Source organism: Halichoerus grypus, chromosome 11 (assembly GCF_964656455.1).
Source record: "Halichoerus grypus chromosome 11, mHalGry1.hap1.1, whole genome shotgun sequence".
NCBI lineage: Eukaryota > Metazoa > Chordata > Mammalia > Carnivora > Phocidae > Halichoerus > Halichoerus grypus.
The window spans coordinates 101,338,397-101,354,777 of record NC_135722.1 but is presented as its reverse complement, the minus strand read 5'-3'; the positions used below and the strand labels follow the sequence as shown (position 1 = coordinate 101,354,777).

The 16,381-nt window shown below is 43.8% G+C and overlaps 2 protein-coding genes across 8 annotated transcripts in view; one reads left to right on the top strand and one right to left on the bottom strand.

Moving 5' to 3' along the window:
- USP28 (ubiquitin specific peptidase 28) overlaps positions 1-7,354 on the bottom strand; it is a 56,754-nt gene extending 49,400 nt beyond the window's left edge. For all 4 annotated transcript variants that reach the window (XM_036088162.2, XM_036088167.2, XM_036088164.2 and 1 more), the window contains exon 1: positions 7,233-7,354. In XM_036088162.2, coding sequence (XP_035944055.2) covers positions 7,233-7,289 — 57 coding nt within the window. In that variant the 5' untranslated portion in view covers positions 7,290-7,354. The remainder of the gene's footprint in view (positions 1-7,232) is intronic.
- A 224-nt stretch (positions 7,355-7,578) lies between these two features.
- HTR3B (5-hydroxytryptamine receptor 3B) overlaps positions 7,579-16,381 on the top strand; it is a 51,963-nt gene continuing 43,160 nt past the window's right edge. For 2 of the 4 annotated variants that reach the window (XM_078058973.1, XM_078058972.1), the window contains exons 1-3: positions 7,579-8,243; positions 8,371-8,533; positions 13,871-13,991. The gene's annotated coding sequence lies outside the window, so the exon portion shown is untranslated. Of the gene's footprint in view, positions 8,244-8,370; positions 8,534-9,557; positions 10,047-13,870; positions 13,992-16,381 lie in introns of those variants that run through there. The other 2 variants (XR_013442611.1, XM_078058974.1) reach the window with 2 other exon arrangements.

Genomic DNA, 16,381 nt, shown 5'->3' with positions numbered 1-16,381 from the left:
ATAGATGCTACAACTTGGATGAAACTTGAAAACATTATACTAAGTAAAAGAAGCCAGACACAAAAGGTCACACATTGTATGATTCCACTTATATGGAATATCTAGAATAAGTCAATGGAGAGACAGCAGATCTGTGCTGTCAGAGGCTGGGCGAAGGAAGGAATAGGGAGTAACTGCTTCGTGGATATGGGTTTTCTTTTGAGGTTTTGAAAATGTTTTTAGAACTACACAGAGGTCACAATATTGTGAATATATATACTAAATGTCACTGGACAGGATACGTTGAAATAGTTAATTTGGGGGCACCTGGGTGGCTCAGTCAGTTAAGCGTCTCTTATTTCTGCTCAGGTCATGATCTCAGGGTCGTGAGATTGAGCCCCGTGTTGGGCTCCATGCTGAGTGTGGAGCCTGCTTAGGATTCTCTTTCCTAGGGCGCCTGGGTGGCTCAGTCGGTTAAGTGACCGAGTCTTGGTTTTGGCTTAGGTCATGATCTCAGGGTCGTAAGATCAAGCCCTACATTGGGCTCCGCACTCAGCACGGAGTCTGCTAAAGATTCTCTCTCTCCCTCCCACCCATGCTCTCTCTCTCTATCTCTCTCTAAAATAAATAAATAAATCTTAAAAAAAAAAATTCTCTCTTTCTCTCTGCCTCTGCTCCTCCCCCCGGCTTGTGCTCTCTCTAAAAATAAAATAAAACTAAATGGTTAATTTTATATTATGTGAATTTCACTTCAATTGAATGAAATCAAGAGAGATTTGTGCTTGCACATGCACACACATACACACACACACACCAAAAAAGAAAAAGGACAGCAGGGAAGTACTAACCTGGACAAGAGTATTAGAGAAAAAATATTTGCTTGGGATAACTCAAGTTTAAACTGACCACCAGCCATCATGCAGCATGCTGCCAGCATGTACTCAGATCTTTTTTTTTTTTTGAAGATTTATTTATTTATTTGAGAGAGAGAGAGAGAGAGAGAGAGCATGCTCGTGTGAGCAGAGAGGGGCAGAGGGGGAGGGAAAGACAGAATCCTCAAGCAGACTCCCCACTGAGTGCGGAGTCCGACGTGGGGCTCGATCCCAGGACACCTGAGCCAAAACCAAGAGTTGGACGCTTAACCCACTGACCCACCCAGGCGCACCTACTCATGCAGATCTTTAATTTGGCTTTCTCTGTCTGGTATTTTGACCTCCCTTTTTATATAGAAAGCCTGGATAGTGGGAATAGTGCTACGTAGCATAGATCCCACCACACGTTAGCCTCTGAGTAAATCTCAACTTTCCAGGGCTTCAATTTCCACATCTGGAAAATAAAGTAAACCACAAGCTTTGGCAGCACGGGTATGACCATCAAATGAAGTAATGCGCTCAGGATTTGGTAGTAAAATGAAAACAATATAGAAATGTCAAATACTGGACCTGCCTGTCCAACAAAACTCGTCTAGAGATTGGGAGAAAACCACCTGCGCTATGGTTTTGGTGGGATCACTTACTAGCTGTACCCCTGGGCAACTTCTACTTCCTCCTCACACTAAATTTAACTTCACAAGGTGGCTCTGTGGTGGGTTCAATGAGAACATACCTTAAGGCACATCATACGTCATCAAGTGGACCTTGAGAAGTTTGGTTTTATTTTTTTTAATATTTTATTAATTTATTTGCTTAAGAGAGAGAGAGAGCGAGCATGAGCGGGGGGAGGAGCAGAGGGAGAGGGAGAAGCAGGGAGCCCGATGCAGGACTCAGTTCCAGGACCCCGGGATCATACCCGAGCCGAAGGCAGATGCTTAGCCAACTGAGCCACCCAGGTCCCTGAAAAGTCTGGTTTTAGAAAGGCACATGTTGGGGCGCCTGGGTGGCTCAGTCGTTAAGCATCTGCCTTCGGCTCAGGTCATGATCCCAGGGTCCTGGGATCGAGCCCCGCATCGGGCTCCCTGCTCAGTGGGAAGCCTGCTTCTCCCTCTGCCACTCCCCCTGCTTGTGTTCCCTCTCTCGCTGTCTCTCTCTCTGTCAAATAAATAAATAAAGTCTTTAAAAAAAAAAAAAGAAAGGCACATGTTCCAGGTAGAAAGTGGGAGTGGCTCAAAGTCCCAGCCCTGCTACTTAAGCATTCAAGCTTGAGTAAGTAAGCCATTTCCCCTCTGCAACATGGAGGCCAACAGACTTTGATTTCAAATCTCATATTAGGCCCTGATAAGCTCTACTAGAGCTGAGTCTGAGTGTCCTCATCAGTCCTAAGACATAATAATTCATACCTTGCAGAATTTTTGTAAATATACAGAATGCACAGGAAAGTGCTTCGGGCCATACCCAGCACATGGCAGGTACCATTATTACAGGTAGATATTCCCAGGCCTGTGGCAAAAGTCACTATGCAGCACATGGTTAGAGCCAAGGATGCGGATATGCAAGCACCACTGTTTAACCAGCATTTGCAAATAGAGGAGGAGAAGTCATTTGCAAGTCGGGATTCCAGATGCAGATTTGGAAGAAGTTAGTAAAAGGAACATAACAGCCAAGAAAGCTAACAGGTTAGCCCCTAAAGGAGAAGAAAGGCAGCAGAAGCAGAGTAATACAGGTTCCAAATGTCCAAGGGAGAGAGTTCGGGAAGTAAGGCAGCTGTGCAGTGAGGGTACCAACAGGTCACTGTTTAAGAACCCCTTCAATACCCTCAAGTTGTAAGATGAGGAGGAGAAACTCAAACAGCTTTTCCAGGGCTAATTTTCCTAAGGACGCTGTAAAATTACGTAGCCAATTCGGAAGTGAGGGCCAACTACAGTACTTTTGTCTGTGATAAGACCGTGGCAAATGATTTGTTTTTAGGAAAGTTTTTGGAAAGTTTTGGGTTTTATTGTTTTTGTTTTTAGTTTTTAGGAAAAAGCAGAACAATTGAAAGTAAGCAGGAATAAAGTCAAATGCCAAGATGAACATCAACCAAACAGGGGCGATGAGGAATCATCACATACAAAAGCATGAGACTGGGGCTTGAGTATCTGGGGCCTCTGTAAGGCCACAGATTTCATCAGAAGGTGCTTAGGTGCTTAGTCCCTGGTCACCCCCAAGAGATCAGTTTCATTCTCAAGAGACAAATACTGAAAGCCTACTATTGGCAAGGCTCTCGTCGGGTGGCCCAGGGAATGCTGATCACATACAAACAGTCACTGCCCTACAACCCAACCTTCTGCTGCCTGGTCAGCCTCTCTGCATGCCTCTGGGCAGCCAGCCCTCTACTAGCTGGAGCCTACACTGGTCCCCCACACCATCTCCTAACGGGGTTCTTGCCCTGAGGCTGCTGCCATAAGCTTTGCGGGGCAACCTGGGAACCGATCTGCCTCGGTCTGGGGGCTGTCAGCCAAGAGCAAATCTTGCAAGGGTCTGTTTCCCAAGTTTTCCACAGTGAGTTGAAATTAAAATATAACTGAGAAAACACTTAAGAAAAGAAACAGATGGATTTAGAAAACTCTGGTCAAAAAATAAACAAAAGGAAGGTGCTGGGTGAGGTCAACAGCTGGGCAGGGCAGAAGTCGATGTTGTTGCTGTTTTGTTGGAGGACTGGGGACACATGTGCATAGCTAAAGGGAAAGTGGGAATTCTGCACAGTAGGACAGAGCTTCTCAAAGTCATCACCCAGGGATGTTATCCAAAGGCAAGCTGCGATTCAATAGGTCCAGGGTGGAGGCCCAAACCGTGGTGCGGTGATTTGTGGAGCCTGTTTAGTTCCTTGGTATAAATACTCCCACCATGATGATTTCAAGCTACCAACATGAGGTCACTGGACACAGAGTTGGGAAGAGATGCACACATTCAGCTGGAAAGGCAGTACAAGCTGGCCCTAGCACACCCAAATCTCTCCATTTCCAACAAGCTCCTGGGTGATGCAGATGCTGCTGGTCCATGGACCACATTTTGAGTCTCAAGAGAACAGAAGACAATGAAGGTGTCTGGGGCTTAGGCCAGAATAAAGGAAATGTGAGATAAATGAGAAGAGCGAAGAGAGACATCACTTAGCTCAGGGTTTCTCGAGCTCAGCACTATTGACATTCGGGGCCAGATAACTGTTTTGGGGGCCTATCCTGTACATCACAGAAGGTTCAGCAGCATTCCTGGCTTCCACCCACTGAGGCCAGTGCATCCTCCTCCAGCAATCACGATCCAAAAGCTCTCCAGACACCACGGATCTAGAGTCATCTCTAAGAAATAAAGGAAGAAGGGAAGGGTGGTACCTCTTACACCAAGAGAAAAGAGATAATGAGGAGGAAAAACAAAAGGAAAAAAACATAAGACATCTCCTTACAAAAACAAAAACCACCCCATCTCTGTTGATTGCAGCAGGCTCAGCCGAGCAGAAAAGAAACTATGTATTTAGAAAGAATGCAGGGAGGATTGAGCTTAAAACATCAGGAGAGTTCTGGGGGGTCAAAGAAAGGTTCTGACCTAAGACAATGAGTCCATTGCCTAAGAAGCAGGATCAAGGCCATCTTGGGCTCTTGGACTCGGAATAGCTTGGGTTCAATCCTGGCTGTACCATTTACTAGGTGGGTGATCTTGGGCAAATTGTTTAGCAAATATAAGCCTTCCTATATGAAAATGTCATGGAGTTGTCGTAGGTCCTGAGATAATATGGGTTAAGTTCTGAGCACAGGGTCTGACATATACTACATGCTCAATTAACGTTAGCTCCTACTATTACCAGCATCATTATTTTCCTTAAAAAAACATCTGCTTCACTTGGCTCCTGCTTACATTTCTTCGATGAAATATAACACATGGAAAGATCTTGCCTGGCGAGGCGTTGTCACTGCTTTTTACAAATATTGTACTCATTGTGTGAGCAGAAACTGTTTGCAGCTGAAGAGGCATTAAAGTTGTGAGAGCCAACCAAGCACTGACTGGCTGATGTTCCAAAAATCACAACTAACGAGACAAGGTAAACGCGAATGAAAAGCCAATAAATCAAGAGAAAGCAAAAAGGACATTAAATTTTCACTGAAACTGGCAGGTTCTCACAGGGCTCCAGTTAGCGTCAGGAACATGTGATGAATCCTCAGGCAGCTGCCAAGGATGACAGGTTTGTAAGAACCAACCTGACTTCAAGTTGTTTATCCTACAGTAACAGTAAATGTTGCTGCTGGTTTTTATCTAAGTCAAGAGCTGATTAAAACACAGAAACCTGTCTGTAAGAATCTCTGTAGATGTTCGAATTATCTGTCTGCAGTCTGGGGTGTTTAGCGATATCACAAAGTACCTTCTTTCAGACTCTAGGACATCCTGAGAACATATTCCAAGGGTGCTGCATTTTTCTCACTAAAATTCTTGGGAGGCTATAAAGGGTTCTGTCTGTCCCGTGCACAACTGACCCATAAGGGAAGGGCAGCATTCTAGGTTTTAAATAGCTTCTGAGTGTCAGGGGAGGATAGCTCTTCTCAAGCAGAACAATTAAAGACCCTTTAAGGGAAACGCAGAGTGCTTCAGAGAATATGAATAGAGTCCATTCTACCATGAAACTCATCAAGATGAGGAAGTTATTAAAATCTTTCCTCTGTGATGTGAAAGGTACTTTCCCTAGATAAGATTCCTTCAACCTAGCCTAATATCAAGCATTTTCATTAGCAAAAACAAAAGGGGCAAACATTATCAAGCATTCCAAGCTTATCGGCTGTTTGTATGGGGCGAATCACTGGGAAGAACAGTGAATGTCATCACTCTGCAGGTGGCCAGGAGTCAGGGTACTCCAGCCAGCCACAGCCAACCCGAGTTCCAAGTTTTCCCAAAATAGCTATGACTTACATACAAGCGCTCATCAAACACCTCACATACAAACCCTCTGAGTGCTGAGAGAGTGGTCACTACTCAAACTGTGGCAGAGGTAAACCAAGATGCTGTTGATGAACAGGCACATGGTCCCCGAACAAATTTAAATATGACCTACTCTCCCTTAAAATAGCCTCTTCTCTAAATCAACACAACTATCTCAAAACTCGGATTTTTCCCACCTGTTTTGAAGTCACTGTCCTAAAAACAAATAGAAATGACCATGAAACCAGAGAAAATCCTGACTCAGATTCCAATAGGTATTTGTGAACACCTAACAATAGCATCTCCATTAGAAATCGGCAGCACGTGAAGTACCATCCATGTTACTTTCATTTTGGAGCCCAGGACCTGGAGGAGATTAAAAAGGAAATGTGTTCACTATACACCACGGGTCTCCTGTGAGCAGGAAAAGAATAAACAGGCACAAAAGGTTTCCCACGTGGAGGTATCTGACAGCTTTGCATGATAAATATTTTAATGAAATTCCTCATTTCCAGACTCTCACTGTAATACTTGGCACAGGTCTCCCATTCGGTCTCGAAAAAGCACGGCAGTTGAGGGGTGAGGAGGTGGTGTTAAGTTATAACTTTCCAAAGTAACATTAGAAGACATTCTCAAATTGCCCACTTACCAAGTTTCTACACACGGCATTATCAGCCTTTTGATTTTCTCCCAAACCAGTGTTTCACTCTCACCAACTTAGCCCAGAAATCCTTGTATTGATTTCAATCTTCTTAGATAATAGAAACAGGAAAGCATTTATGAGAATACCTTCTATTCATCGCGCTGTTCCTCCTCCCTCCTTAAAAATCTACTGATGAATGCACCGGGCAGGCTGCTCGCAGTTTATTTAAAAAAGAAAGAAAGAAAAGGAAAAAAGCGGGGGTGCTGGGGTAAGGGAAGGTAGGGAGTGGTAAACAGGACCCCTGGTCTTTCACAAGGTGTTGATCAATCCCGGCTTTAAGTCAGGTAAGTTCGGTCTGCTTTAGACACTTTAAAATAGTACTGCCATAAAAGGGACTTAAAACTAAAAACCACAAAACCCACCTAAGCTGCCCTCTTTGGAAGTTTCTCACCCAGGTCAGGGCCCAAGAGCGCTCCCCCTAAAGATCCCTGATGCACACCACCCCACGTCCTGCCCTTTATAGCTGGCTCTCCAAAATACCTCCTCCCCCCAACTTCAGCTCGCCCGGGATCCGAGCCTTGCGAAGACCTCAGCCCCCTCCCGGGCGCACCGCCCTCGCCCCCGCCCAGCCAGCCCCAGCGCCCTCCGCAGCCCCCTCCCGCCCCGCGCCCCGCAGCCCCGCAGCCCCGCAGGCCCGCCCGGGCCCCGCGCCGCTCCGGCCCGCGCCCCGCAGCCCCCTCCCCTCCCGGGACCCCGAGCCACCCCCGGCCCCCGCTCGCCGCCGCGAGGCCCACCGAGCCGTGTCGGTCGGCTGCTCCAGCCGCGTCGTCCTGCTGCAGCTCCGCAGTCATGGCCGAGGCGCCCCTCCGCGGGTCATCCGGCTCCCGCCGCCGCCGCCAGCCCAGCCTCGCAGAGGGAGGAGAAGGTGGAGGCGGAGGAGGAGAAAAAGGAGGAGGAGGAGGAGGCCCCGCCCCGCCCTCCGCCCCGTTCGGGCCCCGCCTCCGCCCCAGAGCGCGCCGGAGGCTCAGCCCACGCGCCCCGCCCCCGGCCTGCGGGCGCACGCAAGGCGCGCGGCCGAGGGCCGAGAGGTTCTGCGTGCTCCCGCGCACGCCGGGCTCTGAACCCGCGCGGGTCACGTGACGCCAGGCCCCGCCCGCGGCTAACGGTCAGTGGCGCCGCCCCGGGACGTTTGCGTTCCGAGCTCTTGGCGCCCAGGAAATGGTCCTGGAAAGCGCGGAAGCTGCGCTCTCAAGTCCGCTTGTCGGCGCCCTGCCCTCATCTGTAGGACTCGCTGTCGCCTCAAGCCTGCCCGCAGAGGAGCTAAAACTGCTCTCCACCTGGGAACCTGTCTGGGGACCGCGCCCTGGAAGCTTTCCCACCTGGCCGCGCAGCCGCTTGGAAGGCCGGCGACAGGAAGGACTCCTGTCGTCCTCAAGGACAGGCGGAGGCTGAGCGCTGCGGTCTTTAACCAGACGGACCAGACCTTCTAAGCGGGGATGCCCAGCGTGGTACCCGAACACCGCCGGGCACGGGGAGCAACAATTGCCGAGTTGTCCCATTTGCGGTTTTCTGCAGTTCCAACCACAGTTCTGTCCTATTTCGTTAAGTTTGAGCCAGATGCTATGACGGCATGTTAAGAGCTAAGATGACCCCCCCCCCCACCACACCTGAAATTGTATTTTCAACAATTTGGTGGAGATTTTAAATGTTTCCCATTAATTCACATGTATCACGACGACAATCCAGTCGGCACCCTTTGTCCCCAGTGTATGTGGAGGCCGGGTGCGGAGGAGCCTCTTTTAGGGGTAGGGTTATACCATTTTCCCGGTCCAGGGTCCCTGGCAGCACCTTGGGTGTGAATTTGATCTGGAGGGTGGCCTTTCCTGTGCTCCTGGCATTGTTGTCCGTGTGATCGTGATGTTTCACCTGCAGGGCTTTCTAGTCTGCATGTGAGCACAGCTGTGGCTCGAGGAAACAGGTAGAGCGCAGGGGCAGCTCCCCTGGGAGGAGACGTGGCTGCTCTCCGGAGCCTGGGCCGTGACTCCTGCTACTTCTTTCCTACCTGGAGACACAGTCGTGCCCCTTTTCCTGGCAGGTAAACCGGCAGAGTGATCAGAATCTTCCACGTTCAACAGGTTGACTGTGTGTGTGTCTGATGGTTGCTGGACTTTTATGTTTATGTCTTGGTCTTTTTTTTTTTTTCATGAGTAATCAAAAGCTGTGCTCATGGCCTCAATTCAGGGGTCATTGCAAAACAAGTTGATTTCTCAGTCTGGCTAACTTACAGCATTGCATACTTCTAAATTACTAGAAAGTTCTATTTCTGTGTGTCCTTACCGTGTCTCAGGAAACTCGTGTTTGTCTTTGCACATTCATTTTAGGAAAGTGCTTATTTAATGTGAGTAAATGGGGTGGAAACCTGTAACTTACTCGTGAAAATTTCCTTAAAAGGCCACCAGAGACCACTTATACCCGTATTTCTGCAACAGATATATACAGGCCATTTGATAAATATAGGCACCTGAATTTTGATTAAGCGTCTTTCTGCTATGTGATTCTAAACAGAACTCCAGATCTAATAGATTTGATAAAATCAGTTTGAGGGCTCTAGATCTCATAAATCCTCTTAGCCTCCTTGGGTTTAACTACCACCTGATCTTGGACATGGTAATCAGCTAGAAACACCCTGTCCAACCAGAGTATTTCATGACCAATCTACGTCAGTGCTTGGCCATCAGTTGGCAAGTTTCAGGGTGATCAAATATCAAAAGTGGACATCATGGAACATGTGCTGTCGCCAAAGAAAATCCCTTCTTATTCCTCCTTAAAACCCATACATGAAGGTTCCAGAATAATTACATTATTAGCTGATAATCATTTCAAGAGTGTTCAGGAAAATAAATAATATTAATAAGGAACAATAGCAAGTAATTGACATATTTAAAAAGGGAATAGTTTTCAGAGTATTTTCCTGATGAAGAAATTGAATTTTTTTTTCTTTTTCTGGAAATTTGTCCCCATGCTGTTTCTTTTTCTGAGTCAATGAATTTATATTTTTGCTTCTGATTTACTCCCACCCGAAATATAGTTTGTATTATAGCAAACTGATCCCATTTCAGTGTTATTGAATACTTGTGTGGAGCTCGTGTGGGATAAATGACAATGAAGAGGAAGCGTTAGGAAGAGAATAAAGGGCAAAGAAGGATATGTATACTTCTATTCTCTGCCTCACTCTGTAACTAGTGCTTGCCACTGGCTTTGGAGGAACTGGATCTGAAAGCTGAAGGCTGAGGCTGATGGACAGGTATGACTGTTCTTTGAGCTATGGATTCCTTCCAGGAATGATGGAGTCAGAAATGTCCTTATGTAAGGGCCAGCTTCTTAGCAGTAGGAAAATGGCCTTTCTCACTATTTAGGAAAGAATATGGATATTTCTGGGGCGCCTGGGTGGCTCAGTCGGTTAGGCGACTGCCTTCGGCTCAGGTCATGATCCCAGGGTCCTGGGATCGAGCCCCGCATCGGGCTCCCTGCTCGGCGGGACGCCTGCTTCTCCCTCTCCCACTCCCCCTGCTTGTGTTCCCTCTCTCTCTGTGTCAAATAAATAAATAAAATCTTTAAAAAAAAAAAAAAAAGAATATGGATATTTCTGTTATAACCCCTAGATTAAGGAATTAGATGATATACAAGGTTAAATTATAGGTGTTAATAAAGTGTTTCAGAAAAGGTTACCTTTGGCTACTTGAAAAGTAAATGCATTTCTAGCCTTCCTGAAATGTATACTGTAGGCAAATGTAGTTTGTGGAGAAGCAAAACAACTTTCACTAAAGTGAGTGAGTTCATTTCCATTTCAGAGGTATTTGGCCTTGGTATTCAAAATAACAACCTCCCGTCCTGTTCTTTTTGTTTCTCTGGAAAATATAAACAAACACTAAAACAACAACAACAAACCCTCTTAAAATCTGTTTTCTTCAGAATTCATAAAAACCTTTAACTCGTGGGAGTCAGTTTTCCTTTTATAAGAAGGTGAAAATAACTTTAGCCTCCAGATTGAAAGGTGATAATAAAATAGAGAACCAGAAATAAGCCCATTTCTTCAAACTTGATTTTTGACAGCATTGTAGACCAGTGGGCATAGGACAGATTTTTAACAAATGGTGCTCAGACAGCTAGTTTTCCATATAAAAAATTAATTTTGGACTCTTACATCATAAATAGAAATCAGTTTTAGGTGGATTAAAGACTTGAATGTAAAAATCAAAATTGAAAAATTTTAGAACACTCAATTGGAGAATATATTTTGAGGTCAAGGGTACTTTCTTAAATCAGATGCAAAAAGTACAGTCCATAGAAGACAAGATCGATAACTTCAATTATGTTAAAATTAAGAATTTCTCTTCATCGGGGCGCCTGGGTGGCTCAGTCATTAAGCGTCTGCCTTCAGTTCAGGTCATGGTCCCAGGGTCCTGGGATCGAGCCTCACATTGGGCTCCCTGCTCTGCGCGAAGCCTGCTTCTCCCTCTGCCACTCCCCCTGCTTGTGTTCCCTCTCTCGCTGTGTCTCTCTCTGTCAAATAAATAAAATCTTAAAAAAAAAAAAAAAGAATTTCTCTTTATCAAAAGGTGCCATAAAAAAAAAAAGAAAATATCCACAAACTGGGAGAAAATATTTGCAACACATATGTGTAACTGATAACATTTTAGTATCTAGAACAAAATTTCCATACTTTGGCACTGGTACCATACTGGGGCAGATACTTCCTTGTTTTGGGGGCTGTCCTGCACATTGTAGGATGTTTAGCATCATTTCTGGCCTCTCACTACTAGATGCCAGTAGCTCTCCGCTACCCACCCATAACCATCAAAAATGTCTCCAGACATTGCTAAATGTTTCTTAAATAGCAAATTCTCTTCCAGTTGAGAACCACCTATCTAAACTAGGTGAAAAACCCTTACGAAAGAGACAGTACAATTGAAGAAAGAGCCAAAGGTACTTCACAGAGAAGGAAACCCAAGCATATGAAAAGATTCTAAACTCACCGATAATCAGGAACACAGGAATGAAAACCACAAAGATGCCATGTTATGCATACAATTGACAAAAATTTTAAGATACCACAATAACAAGTGTTGGCAAGAACATGGAGCAACGGGAGAACACCTATATGCTGTTTGGTAGTGTAAATTAGCACAACCACTTTGGAAAACAGTTTGACATCAAGTACTAAAGTCTGAAGTCGTGCCTGCCTCACAGCCAGCACTTCCTAAGTAATATCCTAGAAAAGTTCTTAAACGTTGTTACCAGGACATACGTACAGAAATGTTTGTAACACTTTTAATAGCAGATGAAATGGGAATCAACCTAAATATATCAACAGTAAAACTAATCAACTTTTTGTGTCGTCATTCAATGGAAATGTATACGGCAGTTAAAATGAATGAATTACAGCCATGCAATATCATGGATGAATCTCAGGAACATAGTGTTGTAGGGTAAACAACACATCACAGAAGATGGCATACAATATGATTCCATTTGTACAAATTACAAAAATTGTCAAATAATATATTGTCTAGGAAGATAAACACATGGTTAAACTACTAATAAGAGCTTGAATGTTATAAACACAAAATCTGGACTAGAAGCTCTGAGGGAAAGGAAGGGGAAGGGAAGGGAGGAGAAGGGACATATAGGGGAATTTACAGATATTGGTAATGCTCTATTTTCATAAATCAAGTGGTAGATATATGAGGGTTCATCATATCATTTTACATACATTTTATTAACTACTTAATAAAACATTGAAAGAACATTATTCTAAAATTAAGATCAAAAGCATACAATCTTCACTCTAATAATGTTTCTGTGCCCTCCAAAAATACAGAAAAACACAAGTCTCCGTAGTTTACAAAGATTACTCTTTTATGCTGGGTGATACATGAGGCAGAGATTTAACATTCTGTCCTAATAAGTAGAAATTATAATTTGACTATCTTCAAGATAAATGAAAAATATTACCATTTCATTTTATGCAAATTGTGCCAAAAATCCAGATTTTAGGTGATGCCCAATGAGTTAGAAAGTCATTTTATAAAACATTTTCCCTTTTAGCTTCTAGATTTGGGGAAAGACTTCTGTGTCAAAGTTGGGGCCTCCTACAGAAACCAGAAATATGCTTTAAGATAAAAGCCAGAAAGCTACCCAGGAAAAGCAAATAGAAACTTGTATAATGCAGTAAGTACTGGAGCATAAATTGGAACTTAAGGTGACTTAATTTTTCACCCAAGACACCACTGAAGCGAAAAAATGTTCTCAAAATATCAGAATTTGAAAAAATAGATGAGGCAAGAGTAGCTAATACAAACTTGCCTTCAGAAATGCAAATGTTTTTACTGATCTGATACTTAACTCTGGAAGAAAAGAACATTTTTAGAGGAAGTAATAACTTTACTGAGCATTTATAGGCTAGGTGGTGTTCTGAGAGCTTTGCATTTATGAACTCATCCTCACAATACCCTATGAAGTAAGTGCTATTATTATTAATACCTCGTTTACAAATGAGGAAACCACTACAGAAAGGTTAAATACTTTGCCCAAGATTTTTCTACTAATAAAGACAGAGCCATGAGTCTAAGCTAAGCGGTCTAGCTTTCTCTCTATAGGCCGAGGTAAAAAAATAAGATTCTGGATGAATAACTAGAAGAAACAGCCCGTAAAGATTTCTCTGAGGAGGTGCCATTTGAACAGTGTTGACAAAGACAGAGGAAGCTGAGTAAGACAATGGGAGTCTTGGCGCTCTATCAAAGACTAGTTATAGGTGGAGTAACACAGGTCCCAGTTTGCCTGGGTCACTTACAGTTTACCCCTGTTTTCCCAGCACGATTATTAGTAGCTTCCCCTTTCTCAAACTTCTAGGTTTGGATGATAAATTGTATGGTCACTTTACTTACGGAGTTTATCTTGAGTGTAAGCAATTCCTAGAGAATCCCACCAAAGTCTTTGAGGTATAGCTAAAATGCAAATCTCTAGCCAAGTCTGATAAGTATGCCTCATTAACAAGAATCGGTTAATCTGTTTCTAAAGAACACAGCCAGGGGGAATAGAGGGCACCCCACTGAAAGTGCATGGGATCACTGCCTTGAGTCCCATGCCCTTAAAGGACTGTAGCTTTTTCAGTTTTGTAAGCCAACTTCTATGGCCTTTAAGGCCTACAGGTGCCTGAGAGCCATCCCTGGAGAATTGGAGACAATGTAGAGTTAAAAGGAGGGAAAATCTTTGATGGTCTCTGCCAGAGGGGCAGAAGTTGAATGGGGGTTTTCCATCCCCTTGGGAGAAAAGAGTTTAGAGTTTCGGACCTGGGATGTTGAAGGTAAGAACTTTAAAATTCTGAAACAGTCGTTTGTTGCAGTATTTATTGTCTCCTCTACTTCTCCAGAGTAAAAAGAAACTTAAAACCAAAGGAACAGGGTGCTGAATAGATCATCTGGACTCTTCAGCCATTTTTGTGAGGAGCTACAACCCTATAGAGGGGGTGTCAGTTGCTTTAAGGAGTATAGGTAAGTATTGCGTTCCCCGAGCAGGCCGTTCAGAGAGTTGGTCTGTCCATGCAAAACCAAGTGCTCTAGTACCAAGGAGTAAAAAAGATTTAGAAAAGTACTTAGCTTAAAATTATTAGTCGTGTTATTTGAAGTAGAGGATTCTCAACTTTTATTCCTACCTCATGAAAAGATAAGAAGTGATCCCAATAATTATTGTTGTATGTTAAATCTCATCATTTCATTGGCAAGACAAAGAGAATGGGACAATGGCAAAACCAACACTGACTTGATCATGGTGAGTAGGTCCATGATCTGGTTATAAGCTCATTGGGAGAACATGATGAAAATATTTTCAACATTATGAAGTGACACTTAAATAGGTTTTGATTTTTACAAAAACTAAATCTGCATTGCTCAAACTGGATAGGATAAAGAGCCCCTTTTCTATCACTCTGTGACATTACCGAGTAAGCCTACACGTTCAGAACAGATTCTAAAGATTCCTGGGGGGAGGCTTCTTGAAACCAAAATTTAACAGAAGTGACATTTTTGTTTCTTTTCTTGGCTAGGAATTCATTCTCAGTATTTAACCATACTAGAAAAGCTATGACATAACTTTTGGCTTTTTCACCCATGTACATACATTAGTTAGGAATCTCTGTGTCGGTTATCATAAAAACGAAAAATCTGGGGGCACCTGGGTGGCTCAGTCAGTTAAGCGTCTTTTTTTTTTTTTTTAAGATTTTGTTTAGTTATTTGATAGAGAGAGACACAATGAGAGCTGGAACACAAGCAGGGGGAGAGGGAGAGGGAGAAGCAGGCTTCCCGCGGAGCAGGGAGCCCAATGTGGGGCTCGATCCCAGGACCCTGGGACCATGACCTGAGCCGAAGGCAGACGCTTAATGACTGAGCCACCCAGGCGCCCCAGCGTCTGACTCTTGATCTAAGCTCAGGTCTTGATTTTGGGGTCCTAGTTTCGGGCCTTGCATTGGGCTCCATGCTGGGCATGGAGCCTACTTAAAAAAATAAAACAAACACTAAGGGCCCCTGGATGGCTCAGTTGGTTGAGTGTCCAACTCTTGATTTCAGCTCAGGTCATGACCTCAGGGTCTTGAAATCAAGCCCCGTGTTGGGCTCTGCACTCCGAAGGGAGCCTGCTGAAGAGTCTCTCTCTCTTCCTCTCCCTCTGCCCCATCCCCCCAACGCTCGCACGCTCTCTCTTTCTCTAAAGTAAATAAATCTTAAAAAAAAAAAAAAAGTCAGAACACAGAAGAAAGGTCTGACAAGGGGTGTGTGCCCCAGTTTTGCAGCTTTACTCAGGCAACAGGCCATAGTCACAGCATGACAGGAGGTGGTGGAAGTGCTGATAGAAAATCAAGCAGGCTTCTGGCCTGAGAAACCAAACTAGAGGTTAGGACAAATACATTCACCCAAAAGCAAGGAGGGAATTGTGAAAAGGAGAGAGGTAGAGAAAAGGATCCCTAGGTTTTTGTGCAGATTCTACCCAAGTCTCTGGCTGACCCTTCTACTATAGACACAAAGCACCTCAAAAAGGACAAAAGAAATCAGATGAGCTCTGAGCTGTTGCCTACATCCAAAAAAGACTGTTCTCAGTTTGAGTCTCACCAAATTAATTCACTTCTCAAGCACAAAAACATCAACATTCATTGGAGGAAGATTTTACACACACACACACACACACACACACACACACCCTCTCTACCCTTTAGACATAACAGAATTCAGAGTCTCAGTAAAACATAATATGCAGGATATAATCCAAAATTACTCTGATATATAAAGAACCAGGAAAATATGACCCATTATCAAGGGAAGAGACAGAGAGGCCAGATCAAGATGTTAGAATTAATCAGACAAGAATATTAAAGTATCTATGATAGCTATACTCTGTGGAGTAAAGGAAAACATACTCATAATAAATGAGAAAACAGTAAAACCTCAACAGATAGTTATAAAATATAAACAAGAACAAAATGAAAAAATTTCAAAAGTAAGCATTCAGTATCTGAAATTATAAAGTCATTGAATTGGCTTCATAGTAGGGTACACATTGTATAAGGGGAAAACTATAACATTGTCTTATGGTGTGTGTCTATTTAGATGTAATGCATCTGACAACAAGCATAAATAATGGCAGGGCTATTAAATGGAACCAAATGATTGCAGAATTACTACATTTTATGGGAAAGTACAATAGTAACTCTAAAAGTAGACCGTGAGGAGTTAAGAATGTTTATTTTAATTCCTAGCATAACCACTAAGTAAATTGTGCAAAAAGTATAGCTAAAATGCTAATAGGTAATCTTTCATGGATAATAAAAATCAAAAAATCCAAAAGTAGGCAGAGGGGCACCTGGGTGGCTCAGTCGTTAATTGTCTGCCTTCAG